Below are 24674 nucleotides of genomic sequence, written 5' to 3'. Positions count from 1 at the left end.
GCCATGCTATACAAATCTTAGCGGATTCATTAATTGATGGAAAATCTAGTATTTTTGCAATCAGATAGACTGCTCTCTTTTTCAAAAACGTAATTGATTCAGCAAACATTATGCTGCTGGGCATCCCTTTCAAGGTATCTCAACTGGAACTATTTTTATATAGGATTGAGAAGTAACATCTGATCCTCTGCTGTGTTCTGTGCCAGTTTCTAGCAACCACCACCTGCATATAGTTGACTAATTACAGTTAAATCGTGTGACCTGCCCATTTATTCAACTGTAGTTACTTCCTTAGCTTTTTGTGCTTCTTTTCATCATGATAGTGTTTTTATTTTTAACTATTGTTAACTGCATCCTATGTAAGACAAGATAAGTCTGGGAAAGAATCCTGCCAGAAAATACATGAAAGTAGAGTAATAGTCATCCAAATCAAGGAAAAAGTGTGCTGGACAGCCCACCTTTCCAAATGATTCATGATATTTAAACCTTATGGTCCCAGAGTTGGCACTACTTACTTCACTCACCATATCTTTATAATCTGTGTTCCATAACTTCTGGCTCAGTTTGGCAGACATTTCTAACCCTACTACTTCTTATTTTTATCACCTGTTATCTGGTCTCTAATCTGGGTTGGTGTTGGTCTCCGCGAGAAGGCAAGGATAATCACTCTTAATTCAAATCCTATGCAAAAGCACATGTGAAGCAATCACTCATCTCTTTCCAAAGGCCATTTTCAAAGCATAGGTCCTGTAAGTCAATGGGCCAATGTATCCACTGCATATATGTATAGTACTGTTGCATCAGCACTTCAGCAGGTGCAATAAGTCTTTCATCAAACATAAATATATATAGAGACTTGTTTACCAAAAAAGTAGAAAATATGCACCAGCAGAAGTACTCTTTGGCTGGGTGCAAGTTCACTACTTTTTAGAATTCACAAACATTGGCAGTAGTAGGCTTGGAAAGCTGTGCCAGTCTCTGGTGTTAAAGCATACTACTAGCAACCAAACACCCAAAAGGTGATGTAATGTATTTTTGTACATAGACTTATGAGTGGCAATTGAATGGGGAAGCATTCTGACCCATTGTTTTCACCAACTGTGCCCCTTTAGAGAGGTCTACCTAAAGCTTTTAACATTTAATGATCTTGTTTCTCATAAGGAGGAATAATGCAGGTTTTGCTGCAAATCAGTTCACTATTTGTATTGTAACATTGAAGGTGATGGAAAAGTGCTAAAAATGAGAATGCACATTGCATGTTTTTATTGAAAAATAAAGATTGCTCCTGTTATTTTTAGATATGGAACAGATTTATACATCAGTATTTAATGGATTTAAAAACAAAATTCATCACAGCGATGAGCTTTTTTAAGGAAGTGACAAATGTAATTTATGTAAAAGGATAGTAGTTTCTAAGTCTGAGTTGTAACAATACATTTGGTGCAGTTCTTGTGTTGCTTCGGGATTATGATTAAAATGAATTAGACACAATGAAGAAGAGAAATCACACTGGTAAGATCATACAGGCTTTCCAACAGAATTTGCTAATGTGACTCTCAGACCATTGTCCCACATGATAATATTTGAGGAACACGAGTAAGTTCCAAAACTAGTAGATGGTTAGTCTGCCTACTCATTTCAGTGCCAATTGTTTGTTAGTCTGCCTCAGTATTGTCATCCATTTGAAATGTTCTGAATATGTTTTTCCAGGCAAAGATGTTGTAGGAAATATGTGAATGTATTTAGCACAAGTGTTTGGATATTCATTATTTCTTTTACAATGGCAATGCCTTTCCATGTTTCTGATATATTTAAATGATAACGAAAACGTGGTTATCTTGAATTGATTGTACAGATTTACACATGCCAGAATTGTGAAATTTAATTCAAAACCTTATCTTTAGACAAATGTTTTACATGACATTGAAAATGAGTCTCATCCAACAATGTTTTGCTATGCATGTGTGAAACTCATCGAATTTGCTGCTGTGAATTTATGTGAAATGACTCCAAACATTAAGCAAAATTATGCGAAATGCGTATCGCATTCAGAAAATTTGCCAAACAGTTAGTTTGTTAGGATACCAATTCATTGTGAAAATTTAATTTCTATTTGATTTCAGATTGCTTGTTTTCCAAACCCTGTCAATCACATTTATTGTTTTGCTCTCATAAAAGACCCGAATGGCTTGCTCAGGTAAAATAACTAGCAGAAATTGCTTGCATTCAAAACACTGCCACTCATATTCAGATTTGTAGTTTTGTGCTAAAACATCACCCAAACAGTCTGTTTAAAAGAAATCTACCTGAAAGGCCCAAACATTACCTGAACAGTGCGTCTTGTGCCTTGTGTTAAAAAGTCTCCCCGAAATTTTGCAATGTGTCAGAATGACGTAATCGTGACAATTTTGCATAAAGTTTGCTATGCGAAATTAACAAAATTACATAATTAAATTTTTCCCAGACCAAGTTTATACTTCAAAGAACTGTCGAGTTTTGGTCTTTGTTCCATTCTTGAGATCAAAAGTTAAAAATGTTGTTGAATGGATGCTGGTAAAATCCTGAGCAGACGATAGAAGATTGACATAGCCAGTTTGCCAATGGCTGAATGGGTGCTTGTCTCTACATGAATGTTCACATATTCATGCCTGGACATCAAGCATCAATGTATACAAAGATAATGACTTGGGTTTACCCATTGAAGCAGCAACAGAGTGCTGGGTGTCAGATGATACACAAGTGTGTACAGCACGAGGGAATTTACATCAGCTACAATTTATATACCACAAATGCATTTAACATACTTTGATTTTCAGGCACAGAGAGAATAACTAATTTAGAAAAAATCTCATAATTTTTAGCAGGCTGAGGCTGGAATTTAAACTTAAAACCCAGGCTCCAAATTTGGTAGCTTAGCCACTAGATCTCATGTTGTCCTCTTCTTTCAAGTAGGAAAGGTATCTTTCTGAGGGCTATCATGAAACTTCACCCCACTCCTACATTATCACACTGGCTAATTGGAAGATTGCACCGGCGAGGAAGAAGGTGGGACTGATGCCTATTGGGTGCAGGATTGTGGTATGATGTGATGTTGCTGCATAGCATGAATCCAGAATAATCCAGGAAAATTGCTCTCAAATTACAGGCTGCAATCAAATTGCCGGTGCTTCCGGCTGGGTGGTGATCTGTTTTCACAGTGATGTCTACGAGCTTAGTGTTCTCTGCCTCTGTGAAAAGGTCTGCTTTTAAAGATCCCTTTTGGGAGTCAAGAATGTTCTGGAAGCTTGAGAACGAAGGAGAGATGTGGAGTTCAAATATTAATGTTCTTACTGATTCTTTGAATGTTGGCCATTCCACATTGGGCTCCAGACACTGTGTTGGAATCTACACTTTCTGATACAAGTGTCCTTGTTCTGGGTCTTGTTACACATTATAGAAGGAGACCTGGAACTGGATGTATCTGCATTGCAACACAGCTGAAGCTGTCATCTTGATAAATTCTTCATTCTTGTTCTGATGCTCCTGTTTTGAGGGTTTCCTTCAAGTCTGTTGCAGTTATTCAGGACTAATGGTGCCTACCATCCTTGAGCTACCTTCTTCCTAAATCTTTCAGAATATTCTTGTGCTCCTGTCATGAATTCACCTATTGATTGATGGAAACTGGCAATTATTTTCTGCCTTGTGGCTTTTTTCTTAATTTTTAGACATCTTTATGCAGGTTACTCCTTCTACATGTTTTTCTTTTATCGGCAAAGTGGCTACTGAAGGACCTCATCCTTAACTTAGACAGGCCCCCTTGAAGATACCAGGTTCACTTCTGATGTATTGAATTAACTTGGAAATATAATGGTAGATATTCTGAGAGCTTTAATTCCAAAATAATATGAATGTTCAACATTATTATGGTCCACATATAACCTACATTAGTGTTACTATACTGCTTTTTAAGCAATTGATATTCATATTTCACATTGCAGTTAATACTATCATATTTGTGGTTGAAATGCTGAATAGTTTGGATCTAACTTTCATATTTCTGTCCCTGCAGTGAATGAAGGAGGAATTAAACATGCATCCAATATGTGCCCGGATCCTGGGGAGCCTGAAAATGGAAAGCGCATTGGCTCTGATTTTAGGTATGATATTAACCATGCTATCATATTTGTACAATTTCCAGTACACTACTGTATTCTTATATGAACTAGTCAACAGAGACTGGGAATTTGTAAAACCTATAGTGGCTGAGAATTTTTTCCTTAGAGATGGAATATATGAAAATGTTTCCGTTTTATAGTCTGTCATATCAACAGTCTAGTTGTCAGACTTTGCAAATCAACTTTAAAAAGCAATTTCATTATGATTGTTGGAAAATTACAAACATCAAACATCTGTTTTAGAAATATATTTGTTTACTTATTTATTTAAAGTATTTTAAAAAGTTGTCCATGTTTCATGCGTGTTTTTTAATCACCACTATGTTGAATACTTTTCTTTGTCTTAAAAATACCTATGTTTAGCATTGAATTGCATGTCATTTTTTACTGATAAAACACCCCTTGTTTTGATCACGCATTACTTTTTTAACTTTTGCAATGCTCAGAATCACTACATTTGCTTTTCTGTATTTTTTTATATATAAGCATAATCTTGAAAAGTACTGTATTATTGGGATACTTCTAGTTCATACATTTTCTGTCCTCCTTATGCTGTCAGTGCAAAATTACCTACCACCAATGCACTTCATATAGTCCCACCTCGGTTTTTTCCTAAAAGTGATTCTTGATCAAATCTATAGTTTCACTGGTCATAATTTTCAATGATTACACATATAGCTTTGATAACTTATGCAATTGTGGCTCTAAAAGAACAGACAATACATCTTTACACATTTGGGTTTGTTCAGAGAAAATTAAGTTGTAAGGAACAAGTTAGCTTCATACTTGGGGTATTGAAAAAATGCTAATGGATTTAAGGAGCAAGATCTTAGAACATTGAGTTCTTCTACTGATTTCCAATGAAAGAAAAATATTGTTTGTCTCTATCCTGAATTAGAAATATGTAAAATCGGGTGGCATGGCCAGGCAGCACATGGATAGCACATGGATAGACTGGTGTTTTAGTGCCCCCTCTCATCACATTTAAATCATTCTGCTATCCTAATTTTTCCTCACAATCCACTGAAAAAGGGCATTTTCTGAATGTCTGATTATTGGTCCAGCTCCCAGGACTCAAGTGGACTTTCATGATCAGGAATTTAAATGAAAATATCACTGACCTGGACCTAACTAGAGAATGGGCTTAGAAAATGAGATTCTGAGGATTAAATGCCATGGTTATTTGCAGCACTTTGTTAGATGTACCATGCATATACTTCCACCACCAGGGTGGCTAGAGCATCCATTTGAAACATCCCAGGTCACTGAAATGCCAGCAGTCTGAACCTAGTTTCCTAAAAACTGGGTGGGGGACCTAGCTGGTAAACCATACCTATCTCCATATTCTCTCAGACATGAGGAGACCTTTAGCAAGGGGTTTAGCCTTCAGTTGTAAGACGTAACAGTAGCTAATAAACTGTGAAAAGAGAACATAATGGTTGAGATCTGCTTCTGAGGAAACACATAATCCCCACTCTCACTTTTTTGATCTTTCTGGAAGCTCAAAACACAAGATATATTTCCAAACAGCATCAACAATGCTGCTTAAAATGATAAAATGAAGAACTGTGATTCTCATTTTAAGGCATAAATATAAATAAATACATGTCACTGCAAGCTTATTTCTTATGGTTCTTCTTCGGAAAATATAGAATCTGGAGCTTCATTTAAGGTTTATTTAAGAGTTGGCAGAGGAGGAAAATCACCAGAAAGTGGTAGAAACACTATCTACTGTATTTAAAGTGCCATTAATGAACTCTTAAGCAGAAAAGAGGGCACCTGCTTCTTTTTGGCGAAAAATCAACATATACCTACCTCAAAATAGGGCCCATGATAAAAAAAAATCTAGAAGTGTGTTGTACTATGTGCTGCAAGTTATTAAGGATCAGATTTACACTTCACCCAAGAAACCTACTTATTCGGTACAGATTGCCATTTCCTGTCAATGATGTATATCCTATAAATGGCTAATCACGTATTCACCAATAGATTGGAGATGAGGGGTGGAAGGCATTTCGGTATGGAAAGTATTACAGCTTCCATCCCATGTGGTCTGGCTAGAATCTAATGAAAGATCATTGCAGTCTCTAACAAGTGCATAATATATTGCTTTCAACAATTGATATAGTTCCACCATTTATTATCAGAACCCTGAATGCAAATCAAAAACCTATGGGGTTTCGCCACAGGGCTGTTGATGTTAAAGGGAGATCAGACTGAATACATGAACACATGGATTCTACGTTTGAGGCTAAGTAGTGCCGCATGTGACATTCTCAAAGTCTTGACACTTATTGCTGTTTTACATGAATACTCCACTTAATCGTGAATTCTCATTTTCTTAACAGCTAATAATCTTTCATTCTGTTAAGTGCATCCACTGCTTGAGCTATTCGGCGTGCCCTATTGTTTTTTCTTCTCATGTCTGCACTTCTTTTCCATTCAAAATGTACTCTTCCCCCACTTCCTTAATGCTCAAATGAGAAGCTGGCATGTTCTTCTAAGTTTATCTTATTGTCTGCTATCTGCAATCCCTCCGCATTGAGCAGACTGACTTACCAAGTCTTCAGCTGGTCAACTCATCGCAACCACTCCATGAGATTTCTTCCCTCACACATCCTGCCTCCTCCTACAAGTGGGACACTGCATTGCTTCCTGCTAACCAGACAGCTGATTCTTTGGTACTCTTGTCAAAGTTGAGGCACAATGCATACCTCAGTGATAGAACTTATGGCTTATTCTTTCACTTTTTAAAATTTTGGGGGGCTAGACAAAGTACCAAGTTTGATTATTGACAAGAAGGCTTGTCAAAACTATAGTGTACCTTTTTAAGTCTTGTGAAATTGGGGCACTGATCCAAGCCATAATTGTGACTGCTTGGTCCTCTCCACTCTGTTATATTCTGAGTAGAGCCAGTATTTAAGCTGTAATATTACTTTATGTATTATTGCAGCGCACATTGTGCCATACTGTAAAATTTGAATTACTGGATCAGTCGTCTTTGACAAAAATACTCACAAATCAAGTTAGCCCAAATCTGTATTTATCCTGTAAACGTCGCATGGATACTATGGTGTACTAAAGACACACCTTGTTAAAATGAGAGGTGGGTTTTAGACGTATGTGTACAAGGCTCCTACGTGACTCGCCGAAAAAAGATCACATGCCATGCATGAACCCGTAGAGTTGTAAAGACAATAAAATAGTTTAGGAAGCATTAGGTTAGATAAATGATGAGTGTTTTGTAGTTTTGCTTCAAAGTGTGCACTCCTGTTCCCATTGGGATCCTGGCTATTTTCACGATCAAGGACTTAACAGCCCTATTTTCCCCATTATCAGAAAACACTTTGAAGGGTATTTTCCACCTCTACGTGTACATTGTTTCGTTCTTCCATAAAAAAACAAAAAAAAACTTTTGAAATGAGATTTGGGTGACTATTAGAAGTACAGGTCACATGTTAATCGCCAAATAGGTTTCTGCTTTTGGGATATGCATGCACCGCTGGCAGCTACTGCAACCTGACACAGGCCCGAACAATATCTTGGGGACATTCTCAGAGAGCCAGAGGCAAGTAAAAATGGGCAGCTTCTAAAAGTCAAGATGTTCATTTAATTCAAAATGATGAAACTAATTCATCTAAATATTTCGAACATATTGACCCTGATATTTTTTTCTAAAACTTTCTATTCACAGAGAGAAGCTACGTCTTCAATAATAATTGTGAAAACAGCACACAATAAAATCGAGCTTTGAGAAATCCTTCATACTGTGTCCATTATATGTTTCATTCTTCTTTGTCTTAAAAGGCGCACAGCGTTCTTACATAGCCTTGACACACATTCTCTTTTCAATATATTCCTTGACAGTCCTTGGATTATGATCTTTGTGTTTATAAGTGTTTATCAATGTCACTCCTGGTCTTACTTACAATATCTCCATATGTTTCCTCTTCATCAGTTTTGCTTCTCAAATTCGACTTCCTTTCTTTCAAATGTCAACTTGATAGCAAAGCTGTACATTATTTCTTAACCCTGGCTTGCCTCCCCTGGATTTTTTCTAAAAGAATTGTTAGCATTGCCCACTTATATTCACAATATTCTATTCTGCACATTTTCAACTCGTTTTAGTTAAGTAGATAATTGCCACCCTAAGCGTACTGTATATTTACTAGTCTGCAATCGTTTTCCACTGTTCGAAAATTGTTTTAAATTAAAAATATATACTGTGAAGGAGGTCCTTGACATACATCCACTTAGATGGAGCTAGAGCAGTGGCTCTTAACTTTTTGACTTTTGTGGAACACAGCCTTAGTACTACTTGAACCCAGGGACCCTCAAGCCTCAAATCATTATTGGATCCGGGGAACACCAAGGAGTCAATGGGGATCCCAGGCCTAAGGAATATCAATGATTTGAACCTTGGAACTATTTTTAAAAATACAGAAACAAGCACTAGTCAAATAAGTGCACAAACAATTAAAGATTGTACTTAATTCACAAGGAAATCTACATATTTTTTAAATTATTTAAAGAGAAGGTCGGCGATTCTCCAAATTCAATTGGGGACACACATTGTCCATAGTGTATTATGTTTGATGTTGATGCACTGCTACCACGAATCAGCCTGAGTTTACCAACTTAATTTATAGCCTCCAGATTAAAATATCTTCATATTTAAAGAATGTTTACAACTGAATCTTGCATTTTGCTTCTTTATTTCAATATTCTTTATTACTCTGGTAATATTGCCTTCTGAGTAGGCGCCGCTGACCCCACAGGGGTCCGCTTAAAACAGATTAAGGACTGTTTAACTACAGCCTGGATCATACAGATTTTTCAAATTATGTGCATTATTTCATTGTTGTTGTATCTGATGATGAACTACGAAAAGGTGCAACAAGGTTTTACAGATCCACGTGTAAGAACACCTTGGCCTCTGGAGACTTGAGCAACCTATGTTGAGCAACACTGACGGGTGCCCACAAGCAACCTGTCACTTCAATGAAGGGTATTACTGGGTTGTTAGTATGCCTTTAGGAGTTTTTCGAGCTAATAGCCAGGAATTTTCTTTATGATTGCATGTGCATTACCAAATTTAGATTGCAAAAATCATATTGGGCTTAGGTTTTCTAATGCACTGGTCTTATTAGTTATGGTATGGGCTTGGCCAGGAATAGCAGAATTGATATGGAATTTGATGGAAAATAAAGATACTTTCAAGTTAGGGTTTAAAATTTAAGTAAAATGCAGCTAAGCTAATGTGATAATATGCATGCATATAAAATGCATGAATCTAGAAAAAACATTCTGCATTTACCTGCAGCTAGGTTCTTCACACCTCAAAAGCAATTATACACTCTTCAAACAAAATATCTGGGCTGACAGTGATCCTAGAAAACCCAAATCATTACAAAGCTTCTCACTTCTATATATTATCAACGCTGAGCTTTTCCTATTATCCACCTTCATATACTATGTTCTAAAGAAACAGAAAAGTTGGGCCTGGCTTAGTGTTTGACGGATGGAATATTGTGTCATGAACATGATGATATCCTGTCCTAAACATTACTGGTGCTTTACAGCCTACTGGACTTATAATACGTCACTTTTGTGATAGGCTATGCCAATTAACAAATTGTAAATCAAGCCCTCTGATTGGTGCAAATTGGTGCAAATGTGTTTTCCTATTTCTATGTTTCAGCCTTGGAGCTACTGTGCAGTTTTCTTGTGATGAAGACTATGTGCTACAGGGGGAAAAAAGTATTACCTGCCAAAGGATAGCAGATGTATTTGCTGCATGGAGCGATCACAGGCCTGTTTGCAAAGGTAAGCAGAATATAAGGCTTTTGCTTGCATGTTTGATGATTTGCCACGTTTCCCAAATATTTCCTTTTTAGTGATAGATCAAGCAATCATTTTAAAATGTCTTTATAGCTCAATAAATCATGTAGCTTAAACGTTTCAAGACAGAAATGATGCAGAAACATTCCGATCTTAAAGCATCTCATAACTACCTTGAATCAAACCAACAAAAAACACCCTGTGCATTAGAAGTTTAATTAAGTACTATGGTTTAGAACCATTTTAACATGTATCTCTAAAATAAATGTTCTGTCTGAAAGGTAGTAGTTGTCACATTATAACAAAAACTTTGGTTTGATATTTACATTCTTAAGAGTTGGCTACTTCTGAACAACTTAGAGCAAACATAGGTGGCATCAATTATGATAAACATATCATGCCTAAACATAATAGGTGCGAAAGTAGTAATGCTAATGAAATTAATTACTTTAAACCATAAAAATTGCACTATTAATGTCTAATTCACAAACTGTACAATTTTGCTATCTTGGTGCGACCGTATTGATATTCCTACAATGTATTTCATGTACACCTTTGAACATTGGAAAGATTGCACCTTTCTAGGATGTCAGTTACCAACATTTGGTGCTTTTGTGAGCGAATGGAGAACATTTCGAGTCAATGTACAGGATGCCCATACCAACACAATGTGCTGAAGTCAACTCAGCAAAGTAGCTTGAATTGACTCAATGATGAGCAGTAGACATAGTATGATCATTATAGTATAATTTCAGTAAGTGCCCAAAGTGAGACAATTAACGTCCATGCGCTAGTGAATATAGAACTGTGGATTAGAGCTTTGACAATTGTGTTCTATTTACTTGCAGTAGGAGGGACTTTATTCCAGTTGAACACACATTTTAAATGCGCCTAAGCCAAGGAGCCTGAAACAGAGAATGCTTGTTCCATTTTAGTTCAAAGGAAGCTTGATAAACTCGTAACAATAAGTGTCAGCAACATAAAACATTCACAATTTGCAATTCTCCAACATGTTTTTATTGTCTTTCCTAAAAGACTGGTGGTCTAACCCAGAAATCAACTTTTATATTGGTCAACGTGCGGTTAATTCCTATCTTCTTGCAGTGCAGTTAGACAATGCAAAGCACATTAGACTATAGTTTGCACAGAGTTCATATATGCACACTTGCTCTTTTAGTCTCAAAAATATCTATATTGTTTAGGAGGAAATAAATATAAAAAAGTTGTTTCTGTCAAGCAAGACATTACCGATTTAATGAACCAAAGAAGCTTGTGCTTTTCGCAGAACTAATAAAAGACACAGAAAATTAGGGATTAGTTGCTGAGGTGTTGGGCTAATCAACTTAATCTTGCTCCTGAATAACCTTTGGGGGATTAGCTGCGCTTTATAAATCGTGTTTGATTGATTGATTTATAGTATAATTCACTGGTCCACATTCATCTGGGTTTTAATATTCACAATATGTATTTTCGGTGTTAGGTGGCATGAAGAGACACCATTGCTGTCTAAGCAAGTGTTCACAATGTATACTTGGGAAGTTCATCTACTCTTTCAACTCAAGACAGTTTGCATCCTCAAGATTATTCGAAAAAGAATGCCTCATTCATTCAGGAGAAAACCAGTGTAGTTTAGTATAGTATACACAAAGTCTGTGCTTTACTTTAGAAGAAGCTTGTCTCCTGTTGACTTATTGACTAAAGCCTTCTGGAAAGAAGAAATTGGTAGGATGTCCACCTTATTATTTTTTTCATTTGGTTAAATTAGTGCATATAACTTTGTTGTGGCTGTCTAATAGTTGATGGGGGGTAGTGTGGAATTAGGTTGTTTTTCAAGTAAGTTAATTTTTATGTAAGAAAGCGTTGTAGTGTTTGAATATTTTGTTTTCTCAAAATTTGGTGATATTTTATGTACATAGAGCAGATGATGATTGGCCAATATTAAGAAGGTTATTTTGTTTCCTTGGTTGAATGTTGAAATGAGCAGTGGATGTAGCCTACGTGTGTATGCATGTTATTCTAACATCCCTGGAAATATTCTAAATGTTGATACATTTTCACATAAAATAACCTTGTTTCGTGAGCTTATGACATGGGACCACATGTTAATGTTTCCTGAAATGTGACTCTATCTGACAACCTTTTGGAAAGTAGCAGTCTTCCTGGATGGATATACTGGTTCCTGGGGGTTGCCGTGGAACGTGGTTATATGATTGCAATGATAGCTTATCCACAATGTGTCATTTCAGATTTAACGGTGGCGGATTCACATAAAGGTTATTAATGATTGTACTTTTAAGCTGTATATTACATCTAAATTTCCTTCCCTTTTGCTTTCTGTATGTCTCAAGCAGATAGTTTAGCTTTCCTCTATTTGGCTGTTTTTCGTTCAAAGTGTCATTATCTGCTAGGTTTTTTATGACTACATTTATTAAAGGAACACCCATAAAATTAATGAAGGCATTGATCATCAAACGATTGTTCTTTGGTTATAGTATAACGTTTATTTATGTATATATTTACTCAGGATTCTTTTTGTTATCAAAAATGTTCAATTACTTACTGTTATTTTTAATTTCTCAGTTTACTATAAGTCCTTCATCATTGCTTCTGAGGCGGAGGTCCACATGCCTAGGCCGGGAAAAACAGGAAACCTGTGTAGGCTGCCCTGACCACGCTTGCTTCCACCATGAGGGCTGTCCTACCCAGCATTCCTCCTAAAATACCAAATCGTGACTAATGAAGTCTTGTCCCACGAAGGTGGGTGAGATGTAATGAGATGTAATGACTGGGATGAGGAATAATAAGGATAACCTATAAGTAATTGAACATTACCCCCATCCTCCATCCTTGTCCCAATCATTGCTTTTAAGTAATATAAAAGCAAAGATGGCGACCTTCAATGAGTACTAGATATTCATAACACAAAGCATTGTTATGCTGCACTAAAGTGATTTATTCATAAGATACTGAAAACAAAATAATGAAGGCAAACTGAATGTAAAACCAAAGTTAATGTTTTCATTCATAACATTCTGCAGTCTTTAATAGCTAAAAAAAAGGTTTTCGGGGATGCCGAGGGGGCTGCTGTGAAAATTTCTCTAAATGAAATCTCAATAATTTTAGCCAAAAATCTGCCATCTTCTTAGTTGAACGGCCCTCTATTCCAACCAAAAAAAGTCCTCTGTTGAGAAATGGGCCAGGGCTATTGCTGATGTGGCCCATATGAAACAAATTGATCACAGTTATAGATGCTGGAGAACTAATATACTCCTGTAGCTTCTAACCCATTGTTTTTATCGGTTGCACGATGGAACAACGCAGGGTAATACATCGCATGGCTAAGCCATGCATTTTTTACCCCACAATGTTTTACAACACATATGATTTTACAATGGTTCCTATTACCAAGCATTATGTATACATAAAAAGATTGTATTTGTGGGAGGGATCCCCCAAACCCTGCAACTTACTTAAATGCTTGGTAAATGCATGCATTGTATACACGTGGTTTAAACATGCATGCTAAAAAATGCATGTTAAAAACCTTGTTGTACGATAAAAAGGGACCCTTCTTCCTAAGTCAGGCAAGTGGGCTACCCCTTTTGATAACATCTGCACAACCCTGTGGTAATGTAGCATGAGAAGTTAGGCCTATCTCAGAGGCTGTGTGTGATGCGTTTATGACCACGTACAATCAGGCAGTAATGACAACACAAAAGGACACAACTCAGGTAGATATAAAAAAATATTATCTTCATCTAACAATTTAACTCACAACTCTCAAGAACTACAATTCACATCAACCTGTAGGGACTCAAATAGACAACAACTTATTCCCCCAAAGTGCCCATTTCCCACCAGGTACCTGTCGTTGGAAGGGACTACAGCACACAGCTTCTGGAAGAAGCGGAGATGGTGACAGGAGGACTCCCAGCAACCACAAGTCTCAGGGGCTGCGGTTCACAGTGTCAGGCTCTGCTTTCTGGGCTTCGGGGCTGTGTTGCTATGCCTATATCCTCCCCTAAAAACGACCTCAGAGTCCGAATCAGATAACACAGACTACAGAAGAAGTTCAACCGGGAAGAGAAAGGAAGGGGACGGCATGGAGGGAGACCTGTAACGACAAAAAACAACTTGTTTAGTAGACCCTCCCTGTTTTTTTAATCTAACCCACCCACTTCTCTTGCTGACCCCGTAACAACAGAAAGACTTTACAGTACCACTCTCGTACCTGTAAAGGAAAATACAAATGGTTGCTTCTCAAGAAGACACGACGTGAGGTGTTACCAGGCACTCCACCCAACTGTGATATAACCAGACAAAGAGACACTTTGTGAAAACCTTAACCTATGAGGGTTGTACTATGTAAAGGGAGTATTGACACACCTACCTAAAACAAGTAATAAACATTCCTCAATGGGTGTGCTGAATCCCTCTGAATATGTACCCCTCTTGTGTCTCCTGAGTAAGAAGAAAGGAAAAACAAATGTTGTGGTATGACATCAAATAATATAGAAGCAGGAATGGAATGGGTCCTCTGTTCTGTTTCACGTAAAAGAGTGTCTGTGAAATGTGGGTGTTCAATATCACACCCTGCACTGAGGAGCACTATAAATACACAGCACAAAGTTTCACAGAGGTTCAGCCTCGATTCCCTGAACTTGTAACACTGATAATTGCACACAAAGGTTCTCTTCTTTCCCCCTCATCCGAGAGGAAAAACCCTATAATCAACAAGATGCCCCTTTTTCCAACTTGGCTCTGATGCGCGTAATACAGTGTCTCACAAGTTGCGCTACAGCGCCATTAATTCCCCCTCAGCCAAGAAGAAATCGGGAAATAAAACAAGGTTCCACGCCACCAGCGTGGATAGCACTGTTACAACACAGTGTGCCGCAGGGAATTCGCGGTACTATTCTGCTTTCTTACCGCTACCGTCCGGAAACAAACCGTCCTCCGAACAGGGTTAGGAATTATCCGCAAAGCCGTGGCAGCCGGGGCTCCTTTTGATTACGTGTTGCGCACGCTCCGTGCGTCCATCACGTCACTGCACATAGCCTGCCGGGAAACGTAGTTTCATGTTTTCCCGATGCGCGAGGAGCGCGGTATCCAGGCTGCTTGTGTATTGCAGACGTGCGAAACATGAAACGCAGGGTGCACTCACAGTGGTTTAGGCACTCATGGATAGGCGGGCGCTCAGCGGCAGCAGTGCACGGCTGCAGCGACCCGGGCTGGTGGTGATGGCTCTCGTCGTGCAGCTCCGTTGCGGGTTCACAGCGGCAGCAGCTCCCTCTTAGCTGCGACGGCCCACAGGGCGAATCCCATGGATGCAAAGTTGTCAAGGGTGCGAGCAATCAGCAGCCACAGCTCTTTCTTAGCTGCAGCGGCCCATGGGGCAAATTACGAGGATGCAAAGTTGTCCACGGTGCGGGCGCTCAGCGGCCACAGCTTTGTCTTAGCTGCACCAGCCCTCGGGGCAAATTATGAGGATGCAAAGCTGTTAGTGGGGCGGGCGCTCAGTGGCCACAGCTCTCTCTTAGCTACAGCAGCCTGTGGGGCAAATTACAAGGTTGCAAGGTAGCACCGGATGTGGGCGCTCAGCTGCTACAGGTCTCTCTTGACTGCAGCGGCCCACACGACAAATCACAATGATGCAGAGGAGCAAAGGGTGTGGGCACTCAGCAGCAGCAACCCTCTCATGGCTGCAGCGGCCCATGTGACAAAGCACGATGGTGCACAGTGACAAATAGCTCAGCAGCTACAGCTCTCTCCTTGCTGCGGCAGCCCTCAGAACAAATCACTATGATGCACAGTAGCACACAGTGTGGGCACTCAGCGGCTACAGCTCTCTCTTGGCTGCAGCGGCCCACAGGGCAAATCACGGTGATGCAAAGTGGCAAAGGGTGCGGGCACTCAGCGGCAGCAGCTCTCTCTCAGCTGCGGCGGTCTGCACGACAAAGGATAGTCTCGACCAGGCGGGCACCAGGGTGGACGCTCAGCAGCCACAGCTCTCTCTCAACTGCAGCGGTCCGCGCAGATTCAGCAAAAGGGTTGAAGGTACAGATTTAGGCGGGCTCTCAGTGGCTGCAGTTCTCTCCTAGGCTGCAGCGGCCCACACAAGTTTAGCAAAGAGGCTCAAAGGTCCAGAGTCAGGTGGGCGCTCAGCAGTCGCAGCTCTCTTTTAGCTGCAGCGGCCCGCACAGGTTCATAAAAAGTTTAGGAAGTCTCAATTTCGATTCTGGCGGACTCTCAGTGGTGGCACCTCTCTCTTAGCTGCAGCGGATTTAGCAAAAGTGTAGAAGTGCGCAGTCTGCGGCCTTCGCAGTAGAACTAGAGGCTCCGGATTACTCGACGGAGGCCTCACATACAAGTGGAAACTCTTCGCACAGGAATTGTGACGGCTGACGGGGTGAAGTCTAATGTCCCTGACACTTCTGTAAGAGGTGCTCTTGATTATAGGCCCTCGGGTAGTTTCTTCGGCAAGCTTGATGAAAGTTGCAAGTCCTTTCCTCTGTTCACTCAGACAGTGTTTCGTCTTGACATCCAGAAGGAACACACATGGCCAAAGTTCCAGTGCAGCATTTTATACCTAAAAAGTCTTTGATCTCTAAGGTTACAAATCACTGACTCCTGACAGAACCAGTTTGGTGGGGTCGGGGAGCACTTGGTTTACGAGGTGGCATCCTGCCCCTTCAGAATGAGGGGGTCTGCTATCAGACACCCAGTGGGAGGTGGAGCCATAATTCACCTTGCCAGGCACTGCCCTGCTCTGGTCAAAGAGTCACCCCTCCCCATGCGCTGAATACCGATCTCTCTCTCCAGCCAGGTCTGACCTAGCTGGCCCTGCTGCTCCAAAACCAGATGGCCAATACACATACTCGCAACAGCCTACAGTAAAGCTTAGGCAAGAAAAAAACAAATTTTCAGGAAAGGTATTTCTACGCAAATAATATATAAACGGTCCTTACTGAAAGATGCCCCTTAATGTCCTGAGAATATACCTGTCAAAGCTGAGGTTCCTATCAGGTTCTTAGGGCCCGATAAGATGATAGAAAGCAATCTTTAACTGTCCCAACCTTGCCTATGAGAATGGATCATTTCGCAGTAGCGACAGTGAAATGGAGGGTAACTCACTGTTGAAACAGGCTACACGATGTAGGTATTATAGTTATCCTTATTCATACAGTCATTTATATACAGGGAGCATGCACGCTGTTGCACTGTGTAGCAGTGGCACGGCACCCAGAACATATAAATCCAGCCAATATAGTCTAGGGAGAGTAGAGAGGAAGGGAGACCCTCGCCAATGATGCCAGGTCTAACAGTCCCCAATAAGTGTTTGGCCTTGAGAAGGCGGCAACTGGTATTTTGTGATATGTAATAGAAACCTGTGATGCTTTAGGCAGGCATATACTGCTCTCATAGTCCCTCAAATCTGATCTTTTGATTGTGCATGGAGTTGTCAATGTTTGAGGTAAAGATAAATCTTACAAACTTGAAGATGTAGAGGACTACCACTTTTGTGAATACTTAAGCGACTGACTTCAGTCTGAATGGAAAGACTCAGAGCTGATAATGCCTTCTCTTGACATACAATCTTAGATGCTTCTGATGTTAAGCAGCAATCGTAACTTGAACACACATGCCTAATGCAGGAAATTGGGTTACTGGTTGAGGGGGGTGAAACCTCAATCAAAGAGTCAGCACAATTTTCTGGGTGAAACGCAAGCAAGCCCCAAATTAACCTGTGCCTAACACTGTGGTAGCTTGGGACAAAAGCAGTCAGGCTTGACATAGAGGCAATGTGTTCAGCATTTATGCAGCACTTCAAACAATAACAACGTGAAAAAACAAGAAAAATCCCACACCAATTTAGAAAAATAGAGTAAAATGTGATTAACTATCTGTGACCAATATAACAAAAATCCAGTCAGTAATACTGGAGGTTTGCAATTTTGAAGATTGAGTTCAAAATAGTGCCTAAAATAGTGCCAAAGCAGCAACAGTGGTTATCTGGTAAAGCAGGGCTGGGAAACATTCACAAGTTCAGGTTGGCCATGAAGAAACCTGGGCCAAATACAGAGACAAAGTTAGGCCTGCTGAACTTTCTAAAAGTGCCATTTTCAGAATAGTGACCTAAAATCTTAATTTACCATTAAAGAGGGTTTTGAATAACAATTCTTTAAACACCAAACTTAAGATTGTTATTTTTTCCCTTATTGAATTTTAGTGCTTACTAACCCGTTGACCATGGCGAGAAATCCGCAGCGGTGCGGGTGAAATAAAGAGTGGGCGTGGTTCGGACAGCTCCCGGCCATCCTCCGCACATGCTCACTGTGACGTTGGATGGCTGGGAGCCGTCCAACGCACTGAAAGAGTTAAAAGCAAGAATATAACCCAATACTGTCCTATGGGAGAGGTGAGCCTTGCAGTAGTGAAAAACGAATTACAGAGTATTTTACTACCAGGGCATGTAAACTTAGACGCACATGTCCATCATTTCACCTACACTGCACCCTGTTGACTGGGCTGTGTAGAGCATAACCTAGGGGAAGCTGACATGTATTTAAAAGGAATTCTTAGGCCAGGTAAACAAGTCTAATTTGGCAGGTCGAAATTGCAGTTTGAACTGTACACACAGGCTGCAATGTTTAAAATGCTACTTAAGTGGTAGGCGCAATTGGTATATTTCATTTACAGGCCTTAGGTAAAAGTAGTACCACTTTAATGGGGGCTTACAAGTCAATTTAATATGCTATTTGAGTGTAAGGCAATGTTACCATGTTTTAGGGAGTATGCACAAGCATGTATCACTGGTTAGCACTGGTAAAATGTACAGAGTCCTAAGGCCAACATAAAATGAGATCAGCATAAATGGAGGAGTAAGGCAACATTTTGTTAGAAGACATCCCTAAGGCTGACAGGTCCAGCACCTTGTGAGTCCAGTGTTATCATGTAATACCCTATTGGTATGAGGGGAATTTTATCTTCCAGCTGAAGCCCAAAAAGATGAGTTCCTGCACAGGGCATTCTTATGTATTTTGATTTCTGAGCTGAGTCTAGATCCCAGTCACTCAGCTCACCTTGCTGCTATTGGCACTCCACTTGATAATGTAGCAGCCCTTACGCTACCAAATCAAATGTCCAATAGAATGTCTATCAACCTCTCAATCCTTCTAGTAATGATGGACCATTTTCTACATGTTTAAACAGGTGCCTAAAAAGTGTTGATTAGAGATTGCGCACCATAAGCTCCAGCTCTGTGAGTCAAATGAGTTCTAGAATAAAACTTCTTATTCTTCATGCTGATCTACTTATTAGGATGCCCCTAGTTTGGCACAGATGATTGCAGGAAGACACTTGTATTGGCAAACAAGGAGAATTCTCCATATCACACCAGGGCACTTAAACATCCTTGAATACAAAGGGCCCAACCTCCCCATATAAATGAACCAAACTCTGAAAACACATTTTTGAGGGTGATAAAATATAGTCATTGAGCAGGAGAAACATCTTCTGCGGTACGAGAAATATTTCCTTAAAGATAGGCTTTGAGGTTTTCAGGCACATTATATTAAAAAGCTTACTGCAGGGCAGGTTTCTCACTGTTATGACAGTCTATGCACTAAACACAAGTCAGCAATCATTTCTAGTTTCCTTTCTTTGGGCCCTAGTTGAATTTGCTTCAGGGGACTGATAATGAATTAAGATCTTATCGCAGTATGGCACCTCTCACTAGATAGAACAAGCCAGTCATCTTCTCTCCAAGGGGCCTTCTCTAGAAAGCTTAAAAACACTCTAAAAGACCTCAGCCTTAGAGATCCCTGAAGAGAATAGAATGAAAAACATCAAGACTACATCTTATTTTGCACATTCACAAATCTTACTCCAAGTTAGATTATCTGCTAGTTAATAACAAACTCATGTCATATCTACAGGAGACTAAGACCCATATGATCCCTCCTCCAACTATGTGGGGATTTGAATATTTCTGCCCCATGAGATAAATCTTACATCTGGCAGTCGCAAGTGACCCCATGCTCAAAACAGAATTCTAAGACCATATTTAATTTATTTTACTCTTAATTCCCCACAAGATTTTTATTTTGCCTGTACCTGGGAGGCATTCAAAGATGTTTTTCGATTTCACCTAAGTTAACCTGAACATACAGAACATAAGGAGAAACCCTGGAGGACTCTAATGTGCATATGAAGGTAACTTAATGCAATTAATACAAACAGAGTGGTACTTGCCCATCCCCAGCATACAAATACCTCCTGTGATCAGGGTAATACAGTAGGTACCCACTTAGTTAGAAAACCAAGACAAAAACAAAAGAGCAACTGTATAGGCGATTTTAAACTGCCTTCAGGCCAAACTGCAGAATTAGTTATTGATAAACTTGACACATTTAATAACTTTTACAAGGCCCTTTACACTGGAGATTCCCCACAAGAGGTCCAACACTAGGCATATCTGTAATAAATAGACCTATGTCAGCTAACTTTGAACCAAAGATTTAAACCAATGCTGTATCAAGGATTCAGTCAAGGCAGATAATAAAACACTTAAATCACACAAAAACCGCAGGCCTTTTCAGCTAGTTTGGCCCCTTTGATAACCCAGTTCTGCACCTCTATTAGACATATTAGTATGCCCTACTCAACTTTAGCCGAAAAACAGAGCTCATTAACATTGAAGCAATGGAAAGTTGTGATCCAATGTGTCTCTTGCAAGCGTTTAGTTCTCCTCTATTTTGACACAGAATTATTTGTGAAAATCCCCCATCTGCTAATCCACCCTGAACAGTCTGACTTCATCAAAGGGAGACAAACACATGACAACATTTGAAAGGTAGTCCACTTTCCTGAAAAAGCGAATAGAAAAGCTGTTTTAGCGATCTTGTCTTTGCTCAATCTGATAAAGCTTTTGAAGTGGGTGGACTGCAGCTTTTCTGGAGCAGACCCTCCAGCTATTCAGCTTTGGCCTAAACTTTTTGTATTCTGGTAATGGCTTGATATCAATTTCCCACCTTGGGAATTCCTCTAAACATAATATGCTCCAGGTTCTTTTTACTGGGAAGAGGAGCATGACTGGGCTGCATTCTCTCCCCCTATTGCATTGAGAACTTTGCAACAAAAATAAGAGCAAAAGGGCGGATTAAGGGCATCAACTTGGCCAATTAAAACCAGAAGATCATGCTATTCGTAGATGATGTCATTCAATCTTTAACTGCTCCTGCTACCTCAGTGCAACCACTGCTTGGACAGCTACAATATTAGGAAGCAATTCTGGGATCTAAAATGAACACAGATAAGTCTGAACTTTTAAATACCACTGACCACATAGCGAAAAAATCAATTGAATCTAATTTGCACTTCATTTAAATACAAACCTATGTTTAAGAATATAACTTATTTTGAAAAAATAAATGTTCACCCTCTAGCTGATGGCCTTTGAAAACAATATAAACTGTACATTAAGGATGGAATAAGTACCTACTGTAAGTTCAGTTAAATTGACACACTTTAACTTTCAATGCCTGACTCCCAATAGGGTGCATAAAATCAATTTTAATAGAGCTCAATTGTGTAGAGGTGTACTACGTGTATGATTACTGTACTTCTACATATGAGCCTGTCCCTGGCATATTAAGGAGGTCTATGAGGTGTTTGTGAGGCTATTGATAATCATTTGTGGCTTGTGATGGTAGTACCTAATGAGCTTATTCCATGCTAGCCTTTAACTGTATTTTGCATATTTATACCCCTCTGACGTCTTTTATTTTCAAAGAACAACAAATCTAGAATATTATTTTTCAAGCTTAATTTTTGCTTCTTTACTTGTTTGTTTACTTTGGATTGAGTTCAGGTTTGCTTTCTATAATTAGTAATATATCACATGATGTTTTATGCAACCCTGGGTGGAGATCGCGGAGTTGCGCTGCATGAAACTCCGCAAAGTAAAAAAAAAACTCTGCAGTGCTACGCGTAGCTCCAAAAGCGGTGGAGTGTGATAGAAATATGATGTTGTGGTGATTTTCAGTGCCGGATGCTTGTCCGCACTGTGCAATCATCGCAAACGGCACCATGCACAGCACAAGCGGGCGCTGCTTTCCTTTACTCGAGCAGCAGCTTTCTCAACGCGAACGGGCAGTTTATCAACGCGAGCGGTTGCGAGAATAAGCGACCCCTCGCAATGAGAAACCTGACTGCCTCATGTTGAGAAATCTTGCCGGGAGGTTTATTTTCTGTGCTTGTGCTCTCCAACCTGATGGATTTTCCTCGCTCGCGCTCACCAACGTAACGTTGATAAACGCAAGCGAGTACAAAAACTCCACGAGCTCTGCATTACGCGGAGTGCGGAAAACTCTGCAAACTCCGTGAGCGGAGCGGAGTTCGCCACCCAGGCTTAGTTTTATGCCACAGAAACTAATAGTTTCTTTTTGCAGACCTCTTAGACAAAGTTTTCATTCCACTGATGTAATTAATAAAAGCTGACTATACACAGTTTAACAGTTGAACAGTAGTCATCCACCCGCTAAGCTTAAGCCGGTATATTGTACTTCAAACGTCAGCAGTTTATGCATTACCAATCCGTTCATTGTTTCACATTTCCTGTCACCCATGTGCAACAAACCTTCAGAAACTCTTATCGCCATGTCTCTGAATATTTTTTCAATCTACCACAATGGTTTTTATACTTGACATATAAATATTGTTTAAAAGAGTATTATCAAGGACTTGTGCAGCAGAAGGGCCTTGAGAAGTAGCTTTTCTCTTTGGAGCTAGGTCAAATGCCACTTTTGTATTGACAAACCACAGAAAAAAAGGCCCTGTGCAGTCCGAAATACAGGGCATATTAACACAACTCCAATGCTAGGGTATAAACATTTTTTCACACATTAAAAACTTTAAACACCTCATTCAAAGAGCAATTCTTCACCCTCAGCAGGAGGAATGTTTTCGAAGATGTACCTGTTATGAGCATGTTGTTTGTGCGCTCTTCTTGTGGGACAATTTAGAATAAATTAGCCTTACTCCACAGTGTTTTCCAAAAGGCCACTCGTTTGCTGCTACACAAATGTTATTTCACAGCCTCAAATACAAATAAAATGTCTGTATTATATAGGTTAAATGTCTTTGTTTTGAATTAATCTATTCTGAGTTTTCAAACTACTGCAAATGGGCACATTTGCAATATGATATTCGTGTTTCGAAAATACTAAATTAAATTTAATCAAAACATAAATATGTTTAAATATGTACAGACGTTTTAAAACAATGAAATCCTATTTTGGAGAGTGGACTATTATTTGGGGTGGACAAGTAGACAAATATTCAGTGTGTAGTTTCATGTGAGTTTACATTTTTTGAAAATGTAAGCAAAACCAGTAATGCAGCTTCTCATTGACCAAAGGATGCAAAAAGGCTGATAGTGGCCAATCGATTTAGTCTCAGTTCTCAGACCAGGTTTACTGGCTTGCCATTCCCCTATATTTACATATACAGTGGTAGTATAATTCAAACCTAACCAAAAGGAAGAGGAACACTCTACAGTGTCAAATGCACACATGCAATCAGTAAGTGGTAGAATGGAATTCTGCATTCCCATAGTGGAGGTTATCTGTTAATCCCTTGTTATCTAGTATTCTTTGACATGTCTTCAGCTTCCCCTAAATGGAAGCACGGTTGGGGCAGTCCTGAAGGACACAGGATACTGTTACAAATGTCCAATGCATAAATGAAGAAAGTCTGTAGCTTTGTTTTTGTTTTTTTTTGCACATAGGTATCTCCACTTCGATGGTTTATTGGGCTTGGGTTTCCTGAGAGCCACAGGAAGAGGAGAGTTCCGCCTAATAGAGGCCTATGCTATTTGTGATGTCTTTGGAGGAAGTGGATTTACATTAATGTGAGAGTGATTTGATCATAATTCTTCAGGCTCTTGATGAGGTATGCTATGGCATATTCTTGATGACCCCAGTGAGGCCCAGTGTGGTGTCTGAAAGGACATGGATCAGGGTGTTACAACCACCCAGATGCAAGGGTGTGAGTACGGAAGTCACTTTCTGGGATGAAAGTTTCATCTTCTTCTATAGAAATAGCTTGTGAACGTTCATGTCAGTTTTCTTGCTGATGTTTTCCCCAATGCTGATGATGGTGCATAGGGTGGCATTACATTTTTTCATTGATTAGAATTTGGGGTTTAAACCCCGCTCAGTTATTATTGTTGAGCTAAAACTAGAATATGTGCTGTTTATTGTTATTGATGACCAGTTAGAATTCCTGTTTTTTGATGTGGTTGAGCTTGAAGTAAGTTCTTGAATTAAGTGATTTGTCTGTAGGCCTGGGCGTAATTTCAATTAAGCCAGATTGGTTTAGGTGATTCTATATTGATCTTACTGATAATAATATTATTATGCCCTTTTGCATACTTACGAGTAATTTGACAAAATAAAATCCTAAAGCTAGAATATATTTAGCTCAAGTAAGCGGCTTCCCATGCTGCTGTTTAAGTTCTGTTGCATTTTGCACTATGTTCTTACTGCAAACTTTATTCTTGCATTAATTTTGATTCTGAGGGTGTGTTTTGGGCTAAAAAACTAGCTCTAAATGCTGGGAGTAAATTTGAGGAAATCCTATCTCTAGTGCACATTTAATGAGTGCAAACTCAGCTGC

General features: G+C 39.4%; 1 protein-coding gene across 1 annotated transcript in view; it reads left to right on the top strand.

The window, feature by feature from the left end:
• Positions 1–24674, top strand: part of CSMD3 (CUB and Sushi multiple domains 3) — a 2596150-nt gene that overhangs the window by 971649 nt on the left and 1599827 nt on the right. The window contains exons 9-10 of the mRNA XM_086918068.1: positions 4049–4136; positions 9856–9980. Coding sequence (XP_086774194.1) covers positions 4049–4136; positions 9856–9980 — 213 coding nt within the window. The remainder of the gene's footprint in view (positions 1–4048; positions 4137–9855; positions 9981–24674) is intronic.

This window comes from Lissotriton vulgaris, chromosome 4_1 (assembly GCF_964263255.1).
Source record: "Lissotriton vulgaris chromosome 4_1, aLisVul1.2, whole genome shotgun sequence".
In the NCBI taxonomy this organism is placed as follows: domain Eukaryota; kingdom Metazoa; phylum Chordata; class Amphibia; order Caudata; family Salamandridae; genus Lissotriton; species Lissotriton vulgaris.
The sequence above is the reverse complement of the archived record's forward strand: the minus strand, read 5'-3'. Positions and strand labels throughout refer to the sequence as shown.